At 52.5% G+C, this 27,681-nt stretch overlaps 1 protein-coding gene across 3 annotated transcripts in view; it reads right to left on the bottom strand.

Moving 5' to 3' along the window:
* usp54a (ubiquitin specific peptidase 54a) overlaps positions 1-26,186 on the bottom strand; it is a 45,721-nt gene extending 19,535 nt beyond the window's left edge. For all 3 annotated transcript variants that reach the window (XM_036546263.1, XM_036546264.1, XM_036546265.1), the window contains exons 1-6: positions 25,319-26,186; positions 14,332-14,424; positions 7,463-7,597; positions 4,074-4,187; positions 3,495-3,577; positions 1-72 (exon numbers count right to left, since the gene is read on the bottom strand). The exon at positions 1-72 is cut by the window's left edge and continues 34 nt beyond it. In XM_036546263.1, the coding sequence (XP_036402156.1) occupies positions 1-72; positions 3,495-3,577; positions 4,074-4,187; positions 7,463-7,597; positions 14,332-14,424; positions 25,319-25,465 (644 nt within the window). In that variant the 5' untranslated portion in view covers positions 25,466-26,186. The remainder of the gene's footprint in view (positions 73-3,494; positions 3,578-4,073; positions 4,188-7,462; positions 7,598-14,331; positions 14,425-25,318) is intronic.
* Positions 26,187-27,681: the final 1,495 nt, after the last annotated feature.

Below are 27,681 nucleotides of genomic sequence, written 5' to 3'. Positions count from 1 at the left end.
TTCCGGAGCAGCTCCCCGAACATGTCCGGCGTGGGCTTCTCCCGGCACTCCAGCATGCGGATGGCCTGGTTGCTGCGGCAGAGGGAGGGCGCTGTCATCGTCACCGTCACCGTCGGCACCGTCCGCGCACGCTCCACCGTTTCGCCCCGTTTCCCCCGCGGCACGGAACCGGCTTCCCCCGCCACACGGCGCGTCCCCACACCCTCACAGCGACCCCAAGGCGCTGATGTGCAGCCAGCAGGCATTTTAATGACTCTGTTCACCATCCATACTGAATTTTGCACTGACACAACATTTGCAGTGCTTTCCCTCTCCACAACTGTTAACTGCTTATCTGTAAATGATCTATCCTAGCAGCTTCTGGCACATTTGTATTCGTTTGTACTGGCGGTAGGCAGTGTCAGGGGCGAATTCTACAGTTTCCGGCTTGTACATCATGTTGTCATGATGTGTTGCGATTTGCATGTTTTACTGCTGGTGGCAATCCCATCTCCCCTGAAGAGATTAAAGTACTTTCAATTCTGTCCTGTTCTATTTATTCGCTTCACAAACTCCTATCCAGGCTTACGCTACTTACATCACACTTTATCCATTTATAAAGCCGGAGAGTTATTGAAGTGATTCGGGTTAACCACCTTGCTCACGGTTACAAGGGGGACCCGGGGATTCAAGCCGGTTTCAAAGATGGCTCCCAGCTTAGCTCCTTAAACGCACCTCCCCACAGAGCCCCCCCCCCCCCCACTCTTCAGTCCCTCCCTCCAATGCTGGAAAGCTCGGTTTGAGACGCGCACACCTCTGTTTGAATACAGTGCACATATCGTTCCCCTAAAACGCGTGTCCTTTGTCCCCTTGCAAGGTCTTTGCAGCTGTCTGCTGAGCGGGGAGGGCGGGGGAAGATTCATGCTACATTTATAAGAAGAGCGGAGACGTCCTTGAGGAAGCGAGAGGGAGCTCTCTGGTCCTGCAATTAACATTTCATCGCCGCGAGTGCTGTGGAGCGGCGCTCTTACAGAGCTAATACATTTGGGCTCCTCCGCCTGCTCTTGCTGTACTGTCCCTGTTCCGCGAGAATTAAAGAGCGCTCTGCAGCAGAGCGTGAGTATGTGTGCATGTGTGTGAGTGCATGTGCGTGAGTGCGTGTGTGTGCGTGTGTGTGTGTGCATGTGTGCATGAGGTGGCATGTATGTGTATGCGTGTGTGTGTGTGTGTGTGTATAAGTGTGTGTGTGTGTGTGCGTGCCTGCATGAGGTGGCATGTATGTGTGTGTGTGTATGTGTGTCTGCGTGTGTGTGTGTGTGTGTGTGTGTGTGTGCATGAGGTGGCATGTATGTGTGTGTCTGTATGTGTGTCTACGTGTGTATGTGTGTATAGGTTTGTGTGTGTGTGTGTGTGTGTGTGTGTATGTGTAAGTGAGTATGCGTCTGACTGAGTGTGTGTCTCTCGGCCTGCGTCCCCGGCAGCTCTACTCCCTCTGTTTACTCTCTGATTATTATCCAGCGGCAGTGCGCTCCCACGCTGCCACCATCTCCACGGATTTCACGGACAGGGCAGAGATATCCGCCTCCATCAGCTATTTCCACTCCCCAGCAGGGGTCACCCCGCCCTGATCCCACAGGCGCCCAACAGCAGCTCCCGATTTACAGGCCCTTAAAGGGCACCTACACCCGCTCTGTGAAACATAGCACCCATCGCTGAACATATATCTCCGACTGGAGTTTGGAGAAACTTTCTGGAAAACGTCACTGTTACATAATGGAACCCAGGTAAAGTGATCAGCTGGACGACCCCAGTAGCCCTTATGAATGAATGATAATCAGCACGATTGTCCAACACAAACATTTTCCCAGGGCAATCTTTTCACGTGGCACACCCTTAGGTGCATTTTAAAATGGCCAGGTAGACCTGTCTCAAGGTTGTGAAACGGGGCGGTCAGTATCTACTCTGAGCCAGACTGAAAACTGGAAATCAGAAATTGAAAAAGCAAACACCAAACCAGCTTGCTGCTTGTCTGTTTTACCACACCCTGCCCAGCATTAGGTTTCCAATAATACAGAGGACAAGCGTTTCAAAACCATCTCGAGAGGCTGCAACAAAGCCACAAATTGCTTGTGAGTGGAGCTTGCCTCGACGGAGGTCGATTATTGGCAGGCCGTGCTGACACACTTGAGCGTCGGGGGCGTGCGCGCGGTCCTGGGAGACGAGGAGGGAGCTGTGAAAAGCCCCATTATGCTCTCGGGGTCGGCTTCTGCCCTCTTTTAACGCACGCTCGCTGATCAGTTGCTTCTGAATTAAGAGGGCCATCTTCTCTCACAATTAAAGGCTTTCCGACGCCCCCGCCGGATATATTAGGGCTGCTCTCCGCGTCCGGCCGTTTATGGATCTGCTCCATTACATCCACCCAGAGCCTGATCAGGCTGCCCCAGGAGGGGCTCGTGCGGGAGGTTACAGCACGCCGCTCAATTACCCCCTCTCACATCTTACAGGCCTGCCTCTCAACACACTGCGCGCTGTGTGCGAGAGTCTCTGTGTGCTTCTGTAGTGTGAGCGTGTGTGTATTTGATGTCTGCGTGTGTGCGCCGGTGTGAGTCAGAGTGTACTGTAAGTGTGTGTGGTGTGTGTGTGTGTGTGTGTGTGCATGTGCGCGTGTGTGTGTACTTCCTGCTTGAGGAGGACATGCCCGTCTGCGGCCGTGCGTGACAGGGCTGTGGTGACAGAGAGGAAACTGCCATTTGCATATCAGGCTCTGAGCTCCTGGAACGCTGCCTCACTGACGATTTGCATGCGCCGCATTAAGACACTGGTGTCACGTTATTCATGGAAACCACCTCATTGTTCGGCACGATTATTTGCACAGGCCTTAATGCCTGCTTGCCGCCCGGGGAGGGTGCGCTGGGCGGCCGCACGCCCCGCTGCAGTGCTAGTTTCGCTGGTCTGCGGGCAGCTCTGGAGGGGGAAGTGCTAATGATTCACTCCGGCTGCAGCGGAGCTGATCTTCCCAGGCCAGATAGGCACAATGACAGCTTATAACCCGTGATGTAGAGGCCTATTACTGGTTTCCAGGCGACCTTATATTCAACCTGCTCAGCTCAGTCATTTAGGCACTTTGAAATGCTTGGTTACCCTAATGTAATTTACTATCACAAGCGGCACTATGTGATTATTCGTGGGAATGGGGAAAGTAGAGAGAGAAGCGTTACTACAGTAGCTTTAACTTTAACGTCAGCACTCCTGCGGTGCCCTTCGGTACTGTCGTCTACTCTCTCCGTACATCCTTAATGAATATTCTCCTCAGACATTTATGTAAAGGAGCCTTTATTAAATCATTTAACCTGCTTTTACTTTTTCCTCACTCACTGTGAACAGCGCGTGTATAATCTTTGTGCCCCTGGGGGGTAGACCTCCGCTGGCACTGTGCCCTGCCCACCCCCATTAAAAAAAAACACCCTCACAGCAGCGCCCGCCCCCTCCCACGCCCCCGCGGTGCCCGCGCCTACCAGAGAGACGTGGTGGAGATGTAGTGGACCATCTGAATGAAGGGCAGGGGGTCTGACGTAGCACCGCAGCTGTTGCAGACACACTGAGGGATGTGAGGAAACAGCCACAGTGAGACATTCATCAGGAAAAGGCCCGCTTTGGAACAGAGGTGCCAGAATAAGCTCAGCTCCTGAAGGCCCGCGCGTGCACGCTGGGAGATTGTTCGATCCAATTCCTCCCTGGCTGAACCGGGCCGCGATGACTGACCGTGCATTGTGCATTTACCATTGTGCATTTATGTTAACAACGACTACCCAAAATATGCCCCGGCTGTGATTTATTGTTTGCCGATATCGAAGCGGAACCCAGCATGCACAAGGCGGCCCTCCAGGAATTCAGCCTGACATTTTAAGAGGGATATTTTGGGCTCTGTTGTCTGAAAAAATGTGAAAGGTAAATTTAACTCATTCACAAATTTTAACAGTGAGACTTGTGCCTGAAGGATCTAGGGGACAACTGAGGCAATGTGGGGAGGGGGGTGCACTGGAACACCAACCGCCATCAAGGCGGGCCGGAGGGAGCACAGAGGCCCCACCCACCTGCTCAAAGAGCGTCATGGCGAACTTCTGGTGCGGGATGCAGTGCTTGGCGGTGCAGATGTCCTCCTTGGTCTCATCAGAGATGTGGAAGTGGATCCGCGTCAGGATGTTCTCCTGTGAGAGACGGGGGCAGGTGTTATGCGTGCATAGCATTTGTGTAAGTGCCGGTGTGCGTGAGCGTGAGCACGCGTATGCGCACATACGTGTGTGTGTGAATGTGTATATGATGTGTGTGTGTGAGGATGTGTGTGTGTGAGAATGTGCATGTGTGTGTGCGTGTGTGTGTGTGTGTGTGTGTGTGTGTGAGAATGTGTGTGCGTGTGTGTGTGTGAATGTGTGTGCGTGCGAATGTGTATTGTGCGTATGTGTGCGTGTGCGTGTGTGTGTGCGTGTGTGTGTGCGTGCGTGCGTGTGTGTGCGTGTGTATGTGAGAATGTGTATGTGTGTGTGTGTGTGTGTGTGTGTGTGCGTGTGTGTGAATGTGTATTGTGCGTATGTGTGCGTGTGTGTGTGTGCGTGTGCGTGTGTGTACGTGTGCGTGTGTGTGTGTGTGAATGTGTATGTGTGTGTGTGTGTGTGTGTGCGTGTGCGTGTGTGTACGTGTGCGTGTGTGTACGTGTGCGTGTGTGTACGTGTGCGTGTGAATGTGTATGTGTGCATGCGTGTGTGTGTGTGTGTGAACGTGTATTGTGCGTATGTGTGCGTGTGTGTGTGTGTGCGTGTGTGTGCGTGTGTGTGTGAATGTGTGTGCATGCGTGTGTGTGTGTGTGTGTGTATGTGTTTAGTGGAGACTGCAGAGTGGTGCGGTCTGCGTTGTCCATCCATTTTTCACTGCCAGCCCTCGTGTCACATCAATCTGACCAAGAGCCACTCAAGAGGAGAAAAAGTACATATATATTTCATAAGCGCCTTTCGATTCCTTCACAGGAGGGATCTGAAACAATCGATCACGCTGGTGGGGCCTGACGCGAGATTTTAACTCGGGAACGGCCAGGGAATCGCGAATCGTGCAGGGAGAGCTTCCTCCTGTAGCCTCTCCTTTTACAATAACTCTTTCTTTTCATTATTAAATACAGACTGATGGGTTCTCCTCTCTCCTTCGCCTGCAGTATCGAGACAATGCCTCACGGCGAACATTCTACACGGCCTGCAATGACAGTATCAATTGCAGTTACAAATAAACAGGCTGACAAACACCTGAAACTAGGCTGTTCTAGGCTGCTCTCAGCGCTACAAGAAAATGCGAGTTTTGGCCATGTTTTACAGCTGCTGATTGGATTAAATCACCTCGGCCCTGGTGACCTTGTGTTGTGGTCAGACCGCAAAAGCGCAGCTCGAGTGCCACACTGCAGCTATAGGGTATCGCCAGCAGAGAGAAAGAAACGCCTTACCAGCCCAGCACTGCCGCGCGGAGCAGGGCTCAGAGTTCTGCAGGCTAACTGTAGCACTGTGAATTGCAGCATACCATGGAGGATTCTTTAAGCACTTAGCATCTGCCTCTACAATCTTCAGACTTTCACATCGAGAGCCAAATAATAACAACAACAACAGAGAAAAAAAACCCGACTTGCAGTTTTGAGATGTTTCTCACGTCAGCAGAACATGTAAGTTGCTAAACGGGCAGAAAGACTGAGGACCCGAACAAAGAACGCTAATATAGCGCTGCTCTTTGGCTCTGCGCCCACATTTGCTTTAGAAACGAACTCGTTGGAGAATAAACAAATTATGCTTGGTAAGTCCGGAGTGCCAAACTCCCGGAGGGCAGTGTGTGCGCCGGTTTCCGTTCCGACCAATTCCCCCGGCTTAATTGATCCAATTACTGGAAATACTGTGTTACATTTACACCTGTTCATTTCCCATAATACACTGCAGCAAACTATTTATTTGAGCGCAGGGCACATATATAATCTTCAGCTGTGATGTATCAATTATAAATGTGTAAAAAATGAGTGAGCGGGCCAATTAGGGAAATAAGAGCAGGGGTTGGAGCAAAAAAAAAAAACAAAAAAAAAACTCAAACATGCTGCCTTCCAGGAACAGAGCTGGCTTATACTCGACAGCGGCCCGGCCGGAACGAGAGCAGCAAGCGCAGAGAGCGTAGGATAATTGCGTTATCGGGACGCAGGCCACCAGCTGTGCTCAGGAGTCACCTACACGCTGATGACAATCACAGAAGGACCCTCGCCCGGGACGTACCGCCATCTGGCAGCGCCACTGGGACACAAACCGAAGCGGCGGCGTCTCCTGGGGGGCGGGGATTTTGAAGTTAACCTCGGTGTCCCCTGGACACGGCGTGACGCAAGGCACCGCGGGACACGGGGAAAGCGATGGCGCTGCGCAAATTACAGTTCCGAGCACCATCTTTCACATCTCAGTTTAAACGGGAACATTCAGACTATTCTAAAGAACGCAAACTATGCAATTTTCAATACAAGCAAGAAGCAGCGATAGACATCAACTATGAATTACAATTTAAAAATGAGCTCAAACAGAATCTTCCAGAACAAAGACATGCAAAGGCGGCACTACTCACAGCACTTGAGCGCTTCTCTCTAGCTAGCGAGACAGATCCAGTAATTGCAATTGCATTTGTGATGTCTTTGCGTATTTTTGTTTTTTTGTCGTAAGGCACGGTGCTGGAAAATGCTGATACGATCGTTTGCTGCTGGGTAGTCACACCGGGTACTGGCCCGGTGCTTGTCGAGGGTCCACTAACAACACTCGTTTGGGACCGTAATTTCTTACTTTCTGTGTGATATTGTTTCCAATGATGAAACAGGTTTGCGGCGTTGCCTGTCGTTGATGGCACGTGTCTTCGCGTCGGATTGTAAATAGCCAAAATATCTCCAAACTACTGAGGTTGAGTGACCTTTCTTGTCGACATTGTCTTCGTCCTTCGAGCTGCTCATGGGCACCGCTTTTTCGGTGTCACTCATTGTTCTTATTTTGCTTATCCCGCTCCAACTACAAGCCTGCCAGCCACTGTGTCTGTAAACATTACCACGTGCTGACCTGAATTTATACCTCTCACCGTACAACCTATGTTGCGTAATGCATACCACTATTCCTGCGAACATGACCGGCAGTTCGTGACTTCTTTGCATGCTATCTAAGCATGGAAATTGATTATATCGAAGATTTATCGAACATTTGTTATATTCCTACCGGGGAAAATTATATCGCAATAATTATTGTTATCGTTTTATTGCCCGGTCCTACGCCCGCAGCTTTTTCTGGTTGTGGAATTTGCTTTGCTCAACAACAACAAAGGCTCTTATTTTGAATCTGGTTTTGGGCCTGACAAGCTTAAGAGTCTGAGCAGTTTCTGGGGAAGTGCTGTCAGCTCCGGCGGCCTGTTCAGCGTCAGCCGCATGGGGGCGGGGACTTACGAAGCACTCGGCCGCGTCGCCCATGATGCCCATCTGGAAGCGCTGCTCGTCCTGGAAGGTCTTGGCCAGAGCGCTGCGCAGGGCGTCCGACGGCAGGACCTTCTCGCTGCTGAACTGGAACTGTGCAAAGATGCTCTGGAACGACAACCGCACAACAAAACACGCTCTCAGACAAACCGCATGCAGGCATGCTGAAACAACAAAGACACTCGCACATAAGATACTCATACTCAGACAGAACGCACCATAAAGTCACTCCCAAACAAAAAACACACTCTCCCTCGCTCCACCCTGGAATGGGACACTTACTTGGCAAAAATACTCATACTCGGACTTTATACACTTTAAAGTTACTCCCGACTCCCCACTTGTTTATTGAAGAAAACAAAATATAAAGACAGTTTCATAAAGACACCCTGAAACGACATCCTTACTCGGCAAAGATACTTTGAAACAACTGATATACCCATGCCACAAAGATGCTCTCGAACAACAAGCACACTCATGGCTCAGAAATACTCCCTAACAACAAGACTAGCAGCTCAAATATACTCTGAGACAACAAACGAGCACAGTGCCAGGAAGCTATATTCATTCCCGGGGCTGCGGTTTCTGTTGCTTTTACAAACACTTGCTACTTACCGCAAACAATTCGGGCAGGCACAACAGCACTGCAGCAATGCAAATAAGATGACTCAATGACCAATGAACAGAGAATCTCTCTCTCTCTCCTTCACTCTCTCACTCCCTCACTCCCTCCCTCCAACACCACCCAGGGAAGGGCTGACATTACATTCGGGTTGAGAAGATGTTCTACACTGCTACCAGCTGTGCTCATGCTCAAGACCAACTGGCACCATTAAAAAGTAAAAGAAACCTGAATTCTTTGAAGTAATTCTTGGGTTGATCTCTCTTCAGTCATGCAGATGCAGACTACTGCAGACCCTTGGGATATGGGACAGTATTCAATTATACATTAGTCTCCAAGTAAAACTAATGGACTCCCCCTGTACCACTGCGGGGGAATGAGAAAAGTCTCTTTTTCGAGTAATGGAATGGACCCTCGGCAGTGCGGTGTCAAAACCAGAAGCTCAAAAAATGAGCGGGGAGCTCTTTTGTCCCACACGCCGCCACAATAAAAACAATCATCATGAACATGTCTCGCACAAATACAGTACATAGGGGCTTCACCTACCATGTTAACTCACACTGGAGAGCAAATGACAGCATAATTTGCACCTTATGGACTGTACACAAAATCAACAAAACTGTATCCCAGAGCTGCCAACCCTGGCCAGGGTTCCCAGGAACCAGAGCTAAACTGCCCCATACTGGGCAGAACTACAATCCCATGAGCCTTTAGTGTGGGGGACTGTAGGTCCCTCACTATTTGCTACAAGCGGTACATTCTGTTGGTGCTGGTTAAATGAGATGTCGCGTCCCTTACTGTTCCCTTTCCCATGCTAGTTTCACCATTACAAACACAGCAAATGACAACCAATGTGGTGGGGCCACAGACAGCGCTTTCCATCGAGTTACCGTGGGTTACACACGTAGGGAAGAGCAGACTTAGGATCACTGACTATAATCAGCTGAACATCTGCTAATTCAGCTGATTTGCAGGTGGCGCGTCAACTTGTTTATGCAGACATTTAGCGGAAAACTTCATTTGTTTTGTATATAAGTGATGAGCGCATGATAGCGCCACAGATCTACATGCAGGTGTCCCGCCTTAATGAATTCTGAATGTGCCACTCAGTGGGGGGATTAAAAGACACGTGTCTCTGGTGAGGGTGTATGAGGGAGGGACGTGATGGGAAGAATGCAAAACCAACAGGCAAAACTGAAGAAAGAGAGACGGAATGTAGATTCTGGGGGAGAGTGAAGTGCAAAAGGGCATTTCAGGAAGAGCCAGTGGACAGCAAACTTAAGGCTTGTGAAGAGCTGCTGGAAGAGTAAAATTTGATAATGAAATGATGTTCACTGTGTCAATGCAGACAGCGGCCTTCAGCCATGACACTGGCATAGAAGGATTTTACATCATGTATCATATCAAATCACACCAGATCGTCACCTTTGGAATCAATATAGGGTTGCAATGTGAGAGCACTCTAACTTCAAACCACCCAATAATCCACCTCACAAAAAGTCCATCCGCTTGTGGAATAGCTATAAAACCCAGATATACTTTACAAAGGGACCTTCATCCCCCTCTGGGATGGAGTGAAAAGGAACAGGGGACGTGGCTACATTCCCAATCAGGCTCTTTCTCTCTGACTGTCTAACAATGCCCCAGTTTAACTGGCTAAATAACCTCCCCCCCTCCTCTCCACCTCAGCTGGTGTTTGGTGAGTGTTCTGGTGCAAAATGGCTGCCATGCCACACCGATGTGTGCTACAAATTATTTGGAGATTGAGGCGAATTGTCCTCTTCAAAGAGAAACACTCTAAGAACATTGAAAGGAGCTATATAAACGTGATCATTACTATCGATTATTACTAATAATAAGCATGTGAACATAACACAGGCAGAGACTAATGCTGTAACTGCTGGCCTGGCTTCCCTCCTACTGGTTAACCCTTTATCTCCCGATTGTGCTGTACACACAGTGTTACCCGAGACCGGCCGGTGTAGCCTCTCAGCCTTGGAGGGAAGGAGGCTGCTCGAGGGCAGGCTTGTCGCATGTGACCGGCTTGGTCAGGCCACCCCGTCCACCCAACCCACGAGCTGTTGCCCAGGTGACGTCGACACAGTGGCCCTGCTAAACGTGGGAGTGCGCCTCTGAGGACGGGTGGGTCCGTGCACCCCGGCACGAAACCGGGGACCTCCGCGTGGTCGGGCGGGCGGAGTGGAAATTTCCACTGCGTGGCGCACGCCCCTGCTATCGGCAGCTCCGGGAAGGCCGCGCCGTATTGCTGCCTTCACAGCGGAGGTGCAAAAAGCACAGGGCTCTGCCAATATCTCCCGCTCCTTTCCTTATTCACCGGGGAAGATGAAACACGCAGGCCAGATAACTGGCAAACGTCTGCTAAAGCCCGCACTTCACTGGCAGCCGCGCTGCTATTTCAATTTAGGTCGTCCGGCCGATCTGCCTAATTCAGTGCCTCCCTGTGATATGCAAGGGGGTGGGGGAGTGGAAAAAGAGAGGGAGAAGAGAAACGGAGGGGGAGGGGGATGAGAGGAGTGGAAGTGGACAGAAGAGGAGAAGGAGGATGTTACACTGACAGGGCGGGGTGTTTCGGGCCTGCTCTCTGAACCGTGCCGGTCTCCCTCACGCTTCAGGAGCGTTCGGTACAGGATCGATACATGAAACCGCCCTGTAGACAGCAGCGCGGCTCAGTGAAAATCAGGAGGAGCCTGCAGCACGGTGCGTATCAGCCGCCGCTGATCTGAGCGAATCCCTGGAAGGCAGAGAGGTGCCGGCATGTACGGCCGGGGCAGGTAGCGGGTAGCGGGTGTTAGCGTGTTGAGATAAGAAACCTTTGTGGTGGCGACGCGCTGACCGCAGAGCTGGGAACAGCGTTATCACTGCAGCTGCATCTTAATGACAGGGATTACAGCAGACAGCAGCGGAGGGGCAGGGGGGTGGGGGGAGGAGTTGCCAGTTCCAGGCCTGTTAATGAGACAGCTTCATCCGAGAAGGAAATGGTTTCATTCTGACCGGGAGAGTGGGATCCTATGCTCGAACACTCACACGCACACATAAAAAAAACGGTAAACACAAATTTGATAATATTGTAAAATTTGCTAATATGTAATAGGTAGTAAGTAAATTTGATAAGTAAAATGCAGCAATTTCATTGTGCAGAATTACTCAGGTCTGTTCTGTAAAAGTAGTAATGGAATCTATAATCCAGTGTGCCTATGACACCAGTATCTGCTGACTTCCAGCCCCCCGGCCTTGGTTAGTCTCATGTCCACCGGGCCCCCAGAGGCCTCCTTTATTGCGTGCTTCGGCAAAGGAAGAGATCGATCCAGCCCTGGAGTCTCCCGGACAGGAGAGACCGCTCACCACACGAGGCCCTACCCCCTCGCTCTCTTCCTCCTACCTCCTCCTCCTCCTCCTCCTCCTCCTCCTCCTCCTCCTCCTCCTCCTCCTCCTCCTCCAGCACCGGCACGCTCTCTGAGCCATTTGCCACAGGCAGAGGAGAACTGGGCCCTGAGGGGGCCGTAGGCCGCAGTAATGCAGGAGCCCCACCAGGTCCTTCACACCCACTCAAGTGGCCATAAAGCCGGCCACTTAACGTCACACCTCCCTGTGATTCACGGCCGGGCGGTGACCCCGGGGCCCGCGAGGGACCAGTCTGCTCACAGCCAGAGGCTGAAATGTTATTGCGTGCTCCGCAGTACCGCACGAGACATGCGCAGGGGGAACCAATACCACGGGAGTCGAAAGCACCCTCGAAAATCTTAATGGTTCTTCACTTCGGAATCTTCCCACGGGCTGGTAAACTTCCCATCTGCTGGATTTTACACAAAGCAAAAATGACACCAGCAGACTCATTCATTCTCCCACCACATGCCTCTCTGCTGTCCTCTAGGACTGAATGAGTCTAAGGCAAAGTGTTCGTGTTTTCCCGATCGCACGCAGCATGGTTCTACCGTTGCGGAAAACCGCCAATGTCATAATGTTGCACAGCGTGCTTAACTTTGTTAAAGCTGAGGAGATGGTGCACTGTGGTTATGCTAAATCTGAAAATGCCCAGGCCTGCGTGGCAACGAGTCAAGAAGTGAAACAGTGATTAATGGTGATCCGTCAGCTTGGAGGTGGGAGCTGGCTGTGTGCATGACCTCAGTGCAGTAGCAGACCAACCAGAAAGAAGGAGCCTGTGGCCTTTTAACCTCTCTGGCCTCTCAGTGCCAAAAAAGGAGGGTTTAAACTGTCAACGAGACCAACTATTGGCTGATCAAAGTGTCACTCAACTGATTGGCAGGGTGGCAAACGCGGGCACCTCCAGGTGCCTCTCCAGGTGTTAAACATCAGCACCTGCTTTTGGACAACCAAGCAGGACTGGCTGAGGAGGCCAGGGGGCTTATGGGAAATGCAAAACCACGTCGGGAATTTGTGTCTGGGCTTCTGACTGGCGAGATGCCGGTTCGTTGTGAGAAAGGGCACTCCGTTCACTGAGGGATGGGGGCAGGGCAGGGAGAGAGGAGGTAGAAGAGAGACAGACACGGAGACAGACACACAGACGGCCCTCACACACCCCTGCACGTGATGGACAATCCGACCCCGGTCAGGGCGCTCCTGGCATGCAGACGCACTGACAGACGGACGGGCAGACAGACCCCCGCCACGCCGCTCGCAGCAGACAGGCCGCCCTTGGCTGAGACCGCACCGCGCGTTGAGGGAGAGCGGGTTTCATTTCAGAAAGTTATTGAACTTTTGATGGAAATTGCCGCTGGCACACCGGCACTTTAGAAGAAACGTAATGAAAAAGAGGGGGGGGGGGGGGGGGGGGGGGACAGAGAGAGAGCAAGAGAGAGAGAGAAAGAGAGAAAGAGAGAGTGCAGGAGAAACAAAAAGGGAAGAGCAAAGTGCGAACAGAGACAATAGTACAAGCCAGACAGATGTAGGGCAGAGCAACGCCAAGGTCTGGAACCCCCCCCCCCCATAAAAAAGCACTTGCGCTCCAAGAGTCAGTTAGTACTGCCGCAATCTAAACTCCCCAACCCCGGTCACGACGAGGGACGGATGCACCCAGCCTAGTGTAAACACCCTATTAGGGAGCCGCAGATGACAGCCGGAGCCAGGGGGAAATGAAATCAAACGGAGACGCCTCTCATTCAGGAGGAACACAGGAGCTCCACCTGAGGCAGCTGGAAGGCACTGTTTTAACCTGAGAGGAGGAGCGGCGTGTGGAAGCACAGCGGGACAGCTTCACAGTCCACACCGGACTGATAAATATTCGGGAAACACTGTTCATTTTTTCCATTCGGATCTCGGCCAACGCAAAAAAAGAGGGCAAAACGTTCGAGAAAGTAACACCCTTGTTACTTGCAATCGGCCAACCGTCACAAACAAATTTTCATTTCATCCCTTTAATTTCAGAAATCTAACAAACAGATTCAGTGCGATGCATTGAGCGGGAAAGGTTAAGCCAGTGCTTTAAAAAGTCATGAGACAGTGAAGTCAGATAAAGTCAGTTTATCTCAGAGAAAGTTAAGACACTTTGAAGTGCGTGTCTGCCTGTTGCATCATAGCGCAGCAATTTAAGAAATTCATTAGTTTTTATCTACCATCTTATCTAATTATGCATTTAACACAGAAGTAATTAAGTAACATGTAAGAGTCTACCAAATCCCCACCGCTCTTTGTCTTCTGGTGAAACCACTTGTTAAAAAACTACAGCTTTTAAGGCTAAAGGATACTGAGGAACCACCAGATAGGGCATGAGGTCCACCACTACACCCCTACCACACTTTCGGAAAATACAGGGGCACTAAACCAACACGTCCTCCCAAACCCAAGGTCAGCAGCAGCAATTAATTTATGATGGCTGTGACTGTTGCACTTGCGTGGCAGAATCACACAGTGCAGGCAGTTTTGGTATCAGGTCTGTGGGTCACTTTGACAGGGTACTGATGGATTCCTAGCCTGGTGGCAGCACAACAGCCAATCACACCTAGCCAGGCAATCTCACAGACGGGAGACAGTGACAACAGCAGGGCTACTCAATAAGACACCCTTGGCTACAGTGGAATGAATCTCTTTTCTTATAACTCAGCAAAAACAAGCTGCTATTGGCTATCGTGCTGAGTCCGAGTGAGACGTCACAGATGTCACCTCATAGCAAACAGAGGACATGACAAACAGCATGATGGCCAGTAAGCCCCGCCCCCTCACCCTGCGGAACCCGCGTTTTTACCTTCAGAGCGCAGAAGATGCAGGAGTCCTCCATGCACTTGTGGGTGGTCAGCTGACGGAAGCTCCTTCGGAAGATATCGAGATGCCAGAGGACCTGCGGGGGAAACAGACAGGCGTCAAGCGGCTTCATTTCTGGGCGTCTCGTTCTCGTCACTTTCCAAACTGGCTCTTCTGTAACCGCAAACGCCTGTAACTTCTGTAATCTTTTCCCAACCGAACGCCGGATTGTCCTCGACGGGCCCCCCGGCCTGGAAGTTGGGAAAGACCGCTTGGCAGCTTGCACCAACCCTGTAAAGTAGAGTCGTCATTTTTAAGTCTGTACGCTTTCAGCCGTCTGGAAAAAAAAAAAACGGCTTTTACAGCTTTGCCCTGGCATTACAGCCATAAGCAACACAATACCCAGACACCCCCGTACCTCACGGTAACAGGCTCACCGCGCTTCCAAATTACACAATAAAAATTCGGCCATTCCCGCCGATCATCCGCTGGCGCCAGTCGGCCCTTTTCGCCACAGCGTCCCAATCCCTTCAGCAGAAATCAGACGGCCCCGGCTTTGATCTCCCCGACCAATCGGCTGCCAGATGCCCACTTTGGTTAATCCTCTCAGCCGAGAAAGAAACTGAGGGGGACTTTTGGGCACGGGGTTCGACAGTGGCCCTGCCAGGCGGACTCAGGTTTGGATTCGATATGACAAGCCTGACAGGAAAAACGTGAAGCAGCAGCAGCAGCAGCCTGCCGTAACAAAGACAAGACCTGAACTATGACATGAAGGAGGAGACAGAGAGAAAGACAGAGAAGCTGAGAGAGGGAGAGAGAGAGACAGAGAAGCTGAGGGGGAGAGAGAGAAAGACAGAGTGAAGCTGAGAGAGGGAGAGAGAGAGACAGAGAAGCTGAGAGGGGGAGAGAGAGAAAGACAGAGTGAAGCTGAGAGAGGGAGAGAGAGAGACAGAGAAGCTGAGAGGGGGAGAGAGAGAGACAGAGAAGCTGAGGGGGAGAGAGAGAAAGACAGAGTGAAGCTGAGAGAGGGAGAGAGAGAGACAGAGAAGCTGAGAGGGGGAGAGAGAGAAAGACAGAGTGAAGCTGAGAGAGGGAGAGAGAGAGACAGAGAAGCTGAGAGGGGGAGAGAGAGAGACAGAGAAGCTGAGGGGGAGAGAGAGAAAGACAGAGTGAAGCTGAGAGAGGGAGAGAGAGAGACAGAAGCTGAGAGGGGGAGAGAGAGAAAGACAGTGAAGCTGAGAGAGAGAGAGAGAAAGACAGAGAAGCTGAGAGAGGGACAGAGAGAGAAAGACAGAGAAGCTGAGAGAGGGAGAGAGAGAAAGACAGAGTGAAGCTGAGAGGGGGAGTGAGAGAGAAAGACATTGAGAGGGTGAGAGGGGGAAAGAGAAAAAGACACAGTGAAGCTGAGAGAGGGAGAGAGAAAGACATTGAGAGGGAGAGAGAGAGAGACGCAGAAAGGGTGAGAGAGAAAGAGAGAGACACAGAGAGGGTGAAAGGGGGAGAGTAACAGAGACAGAGAGGCTGAGAGAGGATACGGACAGTGAGAGACAGAGAGGGAGATGTAGGACAGAGAGAGCGTGCGTCGGGCCCTCCCTCCGGCCCGTCACCGCGCGGATTTAACGCTCCCGCTGCGCAGCCGAGATGTGGAGTGGCAGCCGAGCAGACGCGGCCCGCCCCCCTCTCCCGCTCGCACACCATCTCCCATCTGGCCCCCGTCCTGCCGGTTCCGCACCGCGCCATGCCCACCCTGGGCCCCAGGCCCCGCGTGCCACAGCCCTGCCGCGCCCGTCCCACGGCCGCGCCTCCCTCTGCCCCACCGAGACACGCCTCCCGCCCCTCCTGTGCCACCGTGCCTCCCCAGCCATCTCCTCTGATCTCACCCAACAATCACTCCTATGACGCTGCATAAATCATGCAGGCTGCGTCCGGCCCTCCACCGTAAGTCAAACCTGTCCCTGGCAGGAATGCCTTGCTGAACGCTGTTCGGTTGGGGCGGCTGATAGCAGCCGACAGCATCGATCACTCCAGACCTCCAGGGGGTCACACTGGTTGTGACCCCTTGCGACCCCTCAGTAACGGTCTCTGCATGCCCTACGGCCTCTGTACCCAAAGAGCCGTGTTTTTAGGCTTATAGTAATAAAAGAGAAGTGGAATTTGCTCCTGAAAAACGAATGCCTAAAAAGCATCACCGCTCCAGACCTCCAGAGGTCACATCAGTTGTGATCCTTGTGACCCCTCCGTAACGGTCACTGCGTGCCATACGGCCTCTGTACCCAAATCCTCACGCTTCAGGCTTCGTGATAAAGAGGAAATGGAATACTCTCCTGAAAAACAAATTCCTAAAAACGCACACGCAGCAGTCAAATCGAGAAAGAGGTCTCCTGTGTTCCACGACACGGTTCTGACATGTTTTTCCCGTGACCTGACTGCAAAGGTAAGGAGCGTGCCGCTTCGCTGGGAGATCACGCTTAGCGGCCTGATACTCCCGCCCCGTCATCCGGAAGAGAATTCCATTCCGGACGTTTCCAGGAACGCGAGGGAGGGCCATTAGGGGCCTGTCAGCTCTATGTGCGGGCGCCGAAATCGAAAACCTTAAAGTCCTGACTGCGGGGAAGAGGAGTTTTGTAACCAATGCCCAACGCAACACCATCTGCACCAGCTAAGAGAAGCACAGTCCAATGCCATCCCAACCAGACTAAACATGTGGATTTTACATTTTCCCATGAATCTCGACTGCAGCGGAACTTAAAGCTGCCCAGTCAGGTTGTCCTGTGTGAAAAAAAGAAAGAAAAAGAAAACCTCAAATGCAAATAATGGGCTACAATGCAAGATGAGGCAACCATTTTCTCTAGCTGTAATCATCACCTAGTTGCTCCAAGCTGTACCTTGGAGCAACATAATATCCTGTCTGTGCTCGATTCCAAGAGTTTTCAATCTGGGAACGAGGGTGAGCTTCCCTGTTAGGAAGCGCTACGGAGTATTTACTGGTTTAAATGACCCGCCCCTTCGGAACGAGGAGCAGCAGGTCGGAGGGGTCAGGCTCCCCCCCCCCCCCCCCCCCCATTCACGCTCATGTTCCGGCATGACCTCGGCACGGCCGTCCCGTTATCACTGCAGTAGTTTTATGGGCTCATTTAATTGGAGGGGCGGTTAAAAGCAGAGAAAAGCTGACTGGAATGACACAAACTGATGACATAACAAAATGCACAATTCCCAGCCTAATGCCTCTGTGACGACAGCGCTCTGGGCAGGCTTAGCAGATTACCCCAGCGGGAGGGGAGAGAGGGAGAGACAGGGAAAGAGAGGGAAAGAGAGAGAGAGGAAGAGAAACACGGAGAGAGGGAGAGAGGAGACAGCGTGAGACAGCATGAGAAAAAAGTGAGGGAAAATGTTGAGGAGAGAGGAAAGCAGAAGACAAAATAAGAGGGGGGAGACAAACAGAAAGAAAGGGAGAGAAAGGAGGGAAAAAGAGACAGAGGGAGAGATGAGACAGAGAAAGAAAAGGGGACAGAGAGAGCAGAGGAAAGAGAAGGAAAGACAGTAAGAGGTAGAAAGGGATACAGAGGGGAAAAAAGGGAGAGAGAGGAACAGGAGGGCCGTGCACACACACCCCCCACTGCCCCTACGCTCCCACATACAACACTGAAGAGCACTCCATCTTCCTCTCTCACACGCACACCGCTGCGGAATTCAGCCCGCACCTCCGCTCCATCAATCTGGCTCCCGCGACTCCGGCCTGATTTACGCTCACAAGCAGGGCCGGAGCAACAACGCCCGGGCCCGGGGAGTCTGATAACCACAGCCAATCGGGGGCCTGAGATTTGGGAGGGAGGACGGGGCGCGTGACGGATTGCGGGGCCGCCACGCGCCGGGCTTGTTTAATTTGCGTCCGGGCGGCCCCCGCGCTGGTAACGAGCAGAGCGGAGCCCCGGGAGACAGGGGCGCTGGGGCTGCAGGAGGCGGGCACAGCTGGGGGGGGCGGGCACACCTGCGGCGGGGAGGAAGTCACGCTCAGGTGTGGAGACAGGGCGCTTAGGTAACCGTCCCCTCCCTGCGCAGCTCGCATAAACACATACGCAGCGCGCCTGACGTCAGCAACACTGCACCTATTATCACAAGAGACACAGCGGCCTTCCACCTGGCTTCAATCTACATCAGGTCAAGGTCTTTCCACGTCGATGTCAATATAATAATCAATACAATGTATAGCATTTCAGACTGCTCAGGTGAATTAAGACTTCGTTAAGTTAAAACGCGGCATGTGATTTTATTTTGTGTGTAGCTGTGGGAAACCCTTCTACGGCTCATTTCTGCTGTTACAGGGAACGGTAAAATATATTACCAGTGATATTACACGTAAAAGGTGAGGAGAGCAGATAGCGTCCAGGTTACGACAGATAGGATTGTACTCGTTATTTCATATCCAGTCCCAATCAGTCCAAGGCTGCACCTTGACCGCAGACCGTGGCCTTCCCAGACCTGTGCCTCCGGTCTGTGCGCGATGGGGGGGGTGAGTCGTTCTGAGTGACAGCCGTCACCGCGGCAGCACGCAGGCAGGTGATTAGGGTGGCCCCCGCAGCGGGGTCTGAGCAGCTGCGCATTACCGCGATGTCCGCCCCGACGCTCACGCCGCCCCTGATCCGACGCGAAACCAGCGGCAGGGAGAGCCCCCGACTTCAAACAAACCGAGGCCTTGACAGACTCGCCCAGCTACTGAAAACTCTGAGGCGCACGAGAGGCCTCCGCGGATTTGCGTATGCAAATCTGAGAAGCCCGCAGCCAATCATATGACTTCAACACGTGACTTTAACTTTGCATTTGTAGTTTTTCGTATGCAAACGAGCCACATCTGCATCGTTGCGTCTGTCCCAGAGGCGACCAGCGTGCTGTAATATTTCATTTATGATAGCACAGCGCAATTATACCTACATACTACTACTATAAGTGATATATATCGACATTCCGCTGAGCACTGTACAAGGCAGCACTGTGTAAAAGCAGTTAGGTAACTGAGCTTGCTGCTGACACTGGTTTGAATTCTGGGTAGTACACTGCTGTTGTACCTTTGACTAAACATCCTTAACCAGAATTTCTTTGGTAAACATCCAGCTGTACAAATGAATAACAAACAGGGCCAACACAATGAGATAGCTTTAAGTCAGCACAGACAAACAAATTACAAAAAAATTAATTGGTTTTACCGACTAGATTGCTGCTTCTATTTCGATCAATCAATTGTCCTGCAATATCTGTAACCTGACACAAAAATGATGTGTAAAGCATGCCGGCTTTTACCCACCAAACGCAGACACACCTCGTACATGTGAAGCTACAGCGAGGCGCAGTCATCTAAACCGCACAGCTCCTCAGAAAAATAAGAAATGCCAGCGCAGACCACTGTTTCCCTCTCTGACTTGTAAAAAAGGAGGAATGCTGTAGAGGACGCAGACAGGAAGGAAGGAGTCCAGTCACTTCCTGCGCTCAGCAGGGCCGAAGAACATCTGCTTCCTGGAAAGGAGTGCCAGGTGATATATTACCCCTGTTGTTTTCCAGGGCTGCGGCAGTTAAGGTGATGGACACCTTATCGAATTAGGTCCTGCATTCGATACGCAGTATCAGAAATTCGCTTCACAGTCACGGCTTCCAGGGGCGTATCTGAGCCACGGGACGCCACGTGTAAGGTCAGTGGATTTCATAAACCAAATGAAAAGGCGTTTGCCCGGGGCTGGGCTGATTGAGAGGCTGCCACTCACCGCGCTGACAGAGGCGACAGGAAGCATCGCGAGCTGCCACCAGGACGTGACCCGGGGCTTTTGTCCGCCTTCAGCGGGCCCGGACAGCGACGGGTGAATTATGTCCCCCTCGGACAGTCCCGTCTTCCTTCCTTTCCCAGCCCCCCCCTCCCCCAGAGGGGGCCGCTGCTTACACTGAGCGGGTTTTGTGCTTCCCGGTTCCATCTGGGACCGTGTTTACGTTTTCCCTCGCACAATAGGAAGCAGACAATTACGTCCCTGTCTAAACATGAGATCTGTGTCTGACGTATTGGGAAACGGAGGGCTGATTCTTCCTGCGCTCAGAGGCTGTGGACAGAACAGCTCTGTCACAATGTGGAGTAAACGGCAGGGGAAACAGCCACATGAGCGACCGTGGCCTAGGCAACGAGATGTTGGAAAGCATACGCATCATCATAAGTTCCTTCCTTCCCGCTCATCTCTTTGTCATACCCGTTTTCCCGGTTTGCCTTCTTTTGGTCTTGTTTCTTTCTTCCTCTGGGTGGACAGCAGGTTGGTGGGTGGGAGCACGGGTGGCCTTCTCTTTGGGGCTCTGACGGTGGTAGTTTTCCGTTATTATCCTGCCACACCTCTGATGGCTCCGGTAGGGCCCCGGGGGCCTGTACGGGGGGGGGGGGGGGGGGGGGGGGCTGAGATTCTCACATCTGGGTGAGAACTCCAAATACAGCACCAGGGTGACAGAGCGCCCTGGGCTCACAAAGCACCCAGAGCATGCTGGGAAATCACTACTAGCATACTAGATGGGCAGCATCCCAAATGGAATCTTTGCTTACTTGCCCCAAGCACTTCCCCTCAAAATGGCGTCACGTGGTTGAAGGTGCCAAGGAGCTCTCACTTGCCCCGGGTTAAGCGAGTAAATGTGCTCCCAAATTACACCCTTCTCTTCTCTGTTCTCAAGCTTGTACTCGTAGGAGTCACGGTAAATACGGACCTGTTCACTCGCGCTCTGCTTGATCGCTTGGACTGGGACGAAGCCACATCCCTGTCAACGATGACCCAAAAAACAGCAGAGAACAGAAGCCACAAATCTCTTCCTACATGCAGCTTTGAAAGCTTGTCTCCACAAAGTTGCCCAACAGACCTCACCTGTGTGGGCTGGTTTGAAGTAAGTTTAAAATAAAAAGTAAAAAAAAAAAATTCTCAGACGACGCAGTGAAAAAGCACGGACCTGTGCCCTCGAGAGCCGAGCGTAAACCAGGTCGCGGCGAGAGCGCCTCAGTTTGTCTGAATCAGAAATGCGCCGCCGCGGCCTCGCAGACGCCCCTGCTAATGCACGGCCCCTCCGAGATCCGCTCCTGAAAGCAAGATTACATCACAGCGAGGAGCTCCGCGTTGTCGCGGGCTACGCGGGCTTTTTTTGTGCTGTGCTGAGCTGTTCCTCACAGGGACCGGCTCATTCATACGACCTCCTCTCCTGTGCCCCGCTGCTACGCTAATGGGAAGAGAGATTAGCCCCCCGTTCACACTGGGCAGGAGGCGGGTACAGCAGCGAAGTGTTTCAGAAGCCCCGTATGAACCGTAAAGCTTTGCTGTTAGTCCATGGCATACATTTAGTACACATCTGCTCAGGCACATAACCATCGCATCTCACTGTCGCCAAACTAATGCCAAACTCCTCCTGGTGCCAAGTCACCATTACATGCACATTTCATTATTTCAAACAGGACCTACATGGTCTATTAGGTACAGTTAGTGAGAAGACAACGTTTTATCAGGGTAGCAGGGAACTTTTTTCACTTGTGCCAAAACAGCCAAAACAACAAATTATTAATAATTAAAACATCATTCTGCTGGTAGGGCGTGCACTATGCAAAAATAAAGAAGTGTTTCTCTTTTTTCTGCTTATTTAGTCCCTGGACAAACATGTTTGTTTCAGCCCATGGACGAGCAGGGTTGTTTGTTTTAGCTAAATAATATGTCGAGTTCGGACTAAACAAACTGAGTGAGCATCTATTTTTAAGAACCTGGTGAGATGATCTCTTGTTGCTGAGGGCAAACCCCATTTACCACTTTTTACAACTGCCACAGGCCCCTGCCACAAAGCACCTCTAACTTCTCGGTGCGCTGAGTGTCTAATGTCTGCTGGTCCTCAAACGTCTTCTTATGATTGCTACCCCTTCATTTCAGGGGTGAAATTACTGTTTTTGGCTGGCTGGCTGTCTGGGAATACTACTCACCGCCACCCCCTCAGCTGACAGATGACTGGCACTAATTTACAGCTTTACCAGGTATTATCAAGTGGCTAAGATGTGCTTTTCCCCACCGCTAATTATACGGTAATCCAAGAAAGGAGGTACCACAATGACGGGTTACTCGCCAGGTAATTACAATCTGTAATGGCGTCTGTCTCTTCCCCCCCCCCCCCCGGTCTGACTGCTGAGGGGCTGGCCGCACGGCTACCCTGAGCAGACAGGTGCCAGGCTACAGGCAGCGGAGCGTTCGCCCTGAGGTGCCACAGGGGTGCGAGCGGTGGCGGAGCACTCCGCCCTCGTCCCATGACCTCACCCGCGCACGTGACGGGGCGGTTGAGAGCGCCGATAACCTTAATTCGAGCCCTACATGGCAAGCTTTAGTGAGAGTATAGGCTTGCACACATGTGCTTGAAGTCTGCTGAGAATGTGCTATGAATGTAAGTACCTGGTAATCACAGACTCATACAGCACGGCCGTGCATGCACAGGTAGATCTGATGGCTGTAATGATAGTAATAAAGAAGAGTCAGAGGCTTCTGCCCGTGTGTGGGGGTAACGGAGGCAGAGCACCATCCACACAGCTTCTACTACGCACTTTCCACACTGTGCTGTAGGATGAATTCAGCACGCAGCCGTGTATCTCGCCTACACACCTGGCTCAAAGCAGAGGAGACAAGCCTACAGAGTTTGCACTGTAGGGTTGAACCAGTCATCAGTTAAACGTGACCTTATTTCTGCACCATTTTTCCGTCACTGCTTTTGACCAGGACCACATAGCCAGGTGTTGAGAGACTATGACCGTGAGAGATGGATTTTTAAACCTCTGATTATCGCAAGGTTTGAGTCTGGTTATTCTGCCTTTCAGAAAGGGCAGGAAAATCAACCGGGGGGGGGGGGGCGGAACAGGTCAGGAGACAGGGTGTTTATTAGATAGGAAAAGAAACGGTTATCTCTGGTAATTCCTCAGTTCTTAGAGAAGCAACAGGGAGGTATGTTGAAAGGAGAGCTGATGAGGCTGGCTGCGTGTGCCTGCGTAACATCTGTAACGCGGTGAGTGAGGGAGTACATCTGAGACATGTAAAAGCGGGTCCTGGGACACGGCTGTGCCGCCTCTGAGGGAGGGCTTTTTAAGGACGCGCCGGGGCCTCCCGAGGCACGCGGGCCCCGCTCCTGAATCATTTAAAGGCTCCGCTTTCAGGACAAAACTCCTGCGATGTAAGGCTGCGGTCCCGCCGGGCGTTGCAGGATTTCCACATGCAGACTCTTTTCTCGCCTCCGGCCATGCCACGGCGCCGGGATGCCCACTGTCTGAAAGTGGACCTCGTTTTTCTCTGCTCAAAATGGAGGTTGTGCGCAGGGCGCGGCCCAGAGCGGGGAGCACCCGGTTGCCACTTTGAGAGGACTATGGGGGGGCGGGCAGCAAAACTGCTTCACTCTCATAATCTGAGCTGAACACGTCTGCAGTGCCAAAAGATATAATCGCAACCATGAAAATATACCGATTTGGATGGATGCTGATGTGTATTGAAAAGCACCACAGCAATGCCTTACCCAGCCCCAAACCTCATTCTGTTGCTGGGGATGTGTGGGGCCCGCCTCTCCTTTTCCCTCCAGACCCTCCTCCGACCAGTTTCAATTCCACCGGCCTCCTGTCTGACCCTGCCCTGCTCCTAATTACACACAACCCCAACCTGCCCCTCAGTTTCCTGTCAACCAGCTACTGCAGAGACAACTGTGATTATACACGATTACCCACAATCCCCCGCCCCTTCCTTGAAAATATGACCTCTTTCAACAGAGCCTGTTTCAGTCCTCTGTGCCTACAGGACAGAGCCACCACCACATGGGTGCACCTGTGCTTTCTGTGTATGTTACCAGTACATAGCCACTGAAGCAATATACTCTAGACCAAGCCTAACAAATTCCTTTTTAATGGGTAGATACTAAAAGGTACGGCGGAGTCAATTGTGCTAGAGGTGTGACCTTGGAGAACGCAGGGTGCGGTGACATAATGTTTCTGAGGGCTGTGAGCAGACACTAAACGGCATGACGTCTTCCTCAGGCCCAAGGCCGGTTTCCCAGGGGCAGGGCTTTTAACCCACGGGCGACAGGGAGAGCCGGAATCTTTATATTCGCATGGAAACGGCAGAACCGGCTCCGCCCCCCCCGCCCGGGACTCGCCGTGACCTGTAACCGTGGCTCGCCTACGGAGGGTCGCTAAGGTGAAGCGCTCCCTCAGAGCACACGGCGACGCCCGCAGTTACAAACCCGCTGCCTCCCGGACGACACGCTGCGCGGGATCTTTCCGGCGCGGCCGTCGCTCGTTGCGGCGGAGTCTCTCGCCCTGCTTTAACAGCACCTGAGCCGCAGGAGATAACACACTCCTCGCTGTGTATTCTGAGCATCTGAACATTTGTCAAGGTAAATATTTACCCGCTGAATGTCCTCACTTGCAGTTCTGTGTAAGTGCAATGCGTTCCAACCTGTTACTGCGAGTGTGTGTTTTTTTGTTCGTGCACTCACCTGTTCCCTGCTACAGTTACCATGGTGACAGCTTGTATATGAAGTATGAGCGCTCGGTGGTGTTGTGCTGCAGTTGTGCGTGCGTGTGTGTGTGTGTGTGTGTGTGTGTGTGTGTGTGCGTGTGTGTGTGTGCGTGTGTGTGTGTGTGCGTGGGTGTGTGCGTGTGTGTGTGTGCGTGTGTGTGTGTGTGTGTGTGTGTGTGTGTGTGTGTGTGCGTGTGTGTGCATGGGTGTGTGTGTGTGCGTGTGTGTGTGCGTGTGCGTGTGTGTGGATGTGTGTGTGTGCGCGTGGGTGTGTGTGGGTGTGTGTGTGTGTGCGTGTGTGTGTGTGTGTGTGTGCGCGTGGGTGTGTGCGTGTGTGTGTGTGTGTGTGCGTGGGTGTGTGTGCGTGTGTGTGTGTGTGTGCGTGGGTGTGTGTGCATGTGTGTGTGTGTGTGCGTGGGTGTGTGTGTGAGAGAGGGCGCCCCCTCTGGCCGCTCCCCTTACCTGCAGCGCGCTGTTGAGGAAGCAGCTGTTCTGGCCCGGCTCGTTGATGAGGCCTTTGCTGGGGGCGATGGACGTCATGGTTCGGGGCGTGAAGATCCCCTGGAGCCCGCTGCTGCCCGACGCAAAGTAGTTCCTCTTCCAGGACATGGTCCGGCGCCGCCGGCGTCGCGGGTCGGGTCGGCTCCGGCCGCAGGACCACTGCCCCGCGAGAGTCGCTCCCTCCGACCCCGGGATCAGCACAGGACCGTCCTCCGCCTGCCAGGAACCGGGACGGTCATCACCGCGATGGAGAGGAGATGCCGAAAAGCACGCGGGCTCGAGGAGAGAGCGGGGAAACTGAGGTGCTTCTCTCTGCGTTACGAGCCTGTCTCCATCCACAAGGCAACCGGGAGCCGCTTCACCTCCTTACCAACACCGGCGAGGCGTGGAAAAAAAGCTAGTTAAAAATAGCCGGAGCTCCGGGAGAGAAATATCAATACGGAAATGAAGACCAATTTGTTGCTCGGCTAAATCAGAACGAAGGAGAGAACACAACAGGATTCCCAGACTCTGAGTGTGAATAAAGGGCCGTACTTTTGGAGTGGAGTGAGGAAACTCAGAGAGAGCGGGATAAAAAGAGGTCGGGGGTTTGGGTAGAGCTGGCTTCGCCTCTCTCTGGTGGATGGGGAGACTGAGGCTCCAGGGGCCGGGTAACGAGGCCGCCCCCCCCCCCCCCACTCCGCTGCTCGTTAGCCCTGGGTCTACCACTGCGGCCCTCGCTCCTGGGACTCGTTTGTGGAATCTAATGCCAGGCTGACACCAGAGGGCTCAGGTTGTTGTTGTTGTTGATGGGGGGGGTGGGGGGTAAGAGCGCGTTTGCGTGTGTGTGTGTGTGCGCGCGTGTCTGCGTGTGCGCTCTCTGCCTCGAGTTGTCCACCCGGCCGCTGCTGGACCCACGTGGGAAGCGTCCGGAAAAAAGAGTTCAGCGTCCGCCCCTCTTCCACGGAGCCGCCACTGGAGAGAGTGTCTTTGTTCAAACTTCAGCAAACCTGAGGAAGAAAAGACAAGACCAATAAATCACCGGCAGCACCGATCTCTCCACACCCCCTCCCATACACACAACGCTTCTCACTCTCTCACCCAACACTCACAGCAGAGGGACAGGTCTGTGAGCAGGACCTCAGATACAGCTAATGCTGTCCTTGTAACACCCAGCAGAGTTTCTCCAGAGCTTTCCAGCTTTCCTCCCTCCTGTCTCTGTCTCCCTCTCTCTCTCCCCTCCCTCCCTCCCTCCCTCAGCATCCCTCTCTTCCTCTCAGTATTATTCTCTCCCTCTCTCTCTCTATCCCGCGCTGACTGTGCTCCAGTGAGCACGGCAGGGTCCCTGGAGGAGTGCGCAGAGGGGGTCCCCTGCCAGGTTACAACACGAAGTGTGCACATGTGCTGCAGACTCTGACGCCCCCCCCCCCCCTCCCCCTTGCACCCGCCTGACTGCCTGCCTGCCTGTCATAGCATGATGACGCGATGCCGTGACAAACTCGCACAGGTCAGAGCCGGCACGCCAAAATCGCTCCCTCTCAGATGGGCTGAATAAAACGTCATGAGCCCACACGTGCTCCAGTCTATGACATCACTCCCTGCCCCCTGTCTGACGACAATGGCGGTCATGACGACCGTGATGACAGGCTGCGGCGTACGGCGGGACAGTGGCACCAGGACCGCTTGTTAAGCGGACAAACACAGTCAAGCGCAGCTCGTTTTTAAACTGTTAAATTTTTAACAGTTTTGGCTGCTGAGCTCAGGTCGTCTGTATTCCGGTCACAGAACGAGGCGTTCATGCTAGTGCGAGCATTACGGCGCGAAGGCTGGAGAGGCAAAGAGCAAGGAAGATGAGAGACAGAGAGAGGCCCTCCCTCCTTCCCAGCTACACTCAGAAGAGCGTGTACCAGGACCCAGTCGCCTGACTGACCTCCGGGCCTGTTTACCCAGCAGTGAGTCACCGGCTGGCCCCTCCGCTCCTGATGTAACCCGGGCCCAGGCCTCTGTTTGCTCGGATGAACAGAGGCCTGTAGCCTCCGGGTACAGGAGGTACCTGCCAATGAAATGTGGTCATGTCTACTAATCTCAAAGAAAGCCTAAATAAACATGCCTGTACAATACAGGTCAACAAAAAGCTACAGCAAAGAGTACGGGGAATGCATAACAACTACCCTAACTGCGCTCATAATAACAACGGAACTTATGTTAGAGGCCAAATGCAAACTAGGGCAGTTATACAGTTTTATATATATATGTGTAGCTCCAGGAGTCTCCCTATCCACCCTTCTACCATTTTCCTCCCAGTCGAAACTCCCAAAACCCCGCTCCTGTCCCAGCCCAGGCGG

The sequence above is a fragment of the Megalops cyprinoides genome, chromosome 15 (assembly GCF_013368585.1).
Source record: "Megalops cyprinoides isolate fMegCyp1 chromosome 15, fMegCyp1.pri, whole genome shotgun sequence".
NCBI lineage: Eukaryota > Metazoa > Chordata > Actinopteri > Elopiformes > Megalopidae > Megalops > Megalops cyprinoides.
The sequence above is the reverse complement of the archived record's forward strand: the minus strand, read 5'-3'. Positions and strand labels throughout refer to the sequence as shown.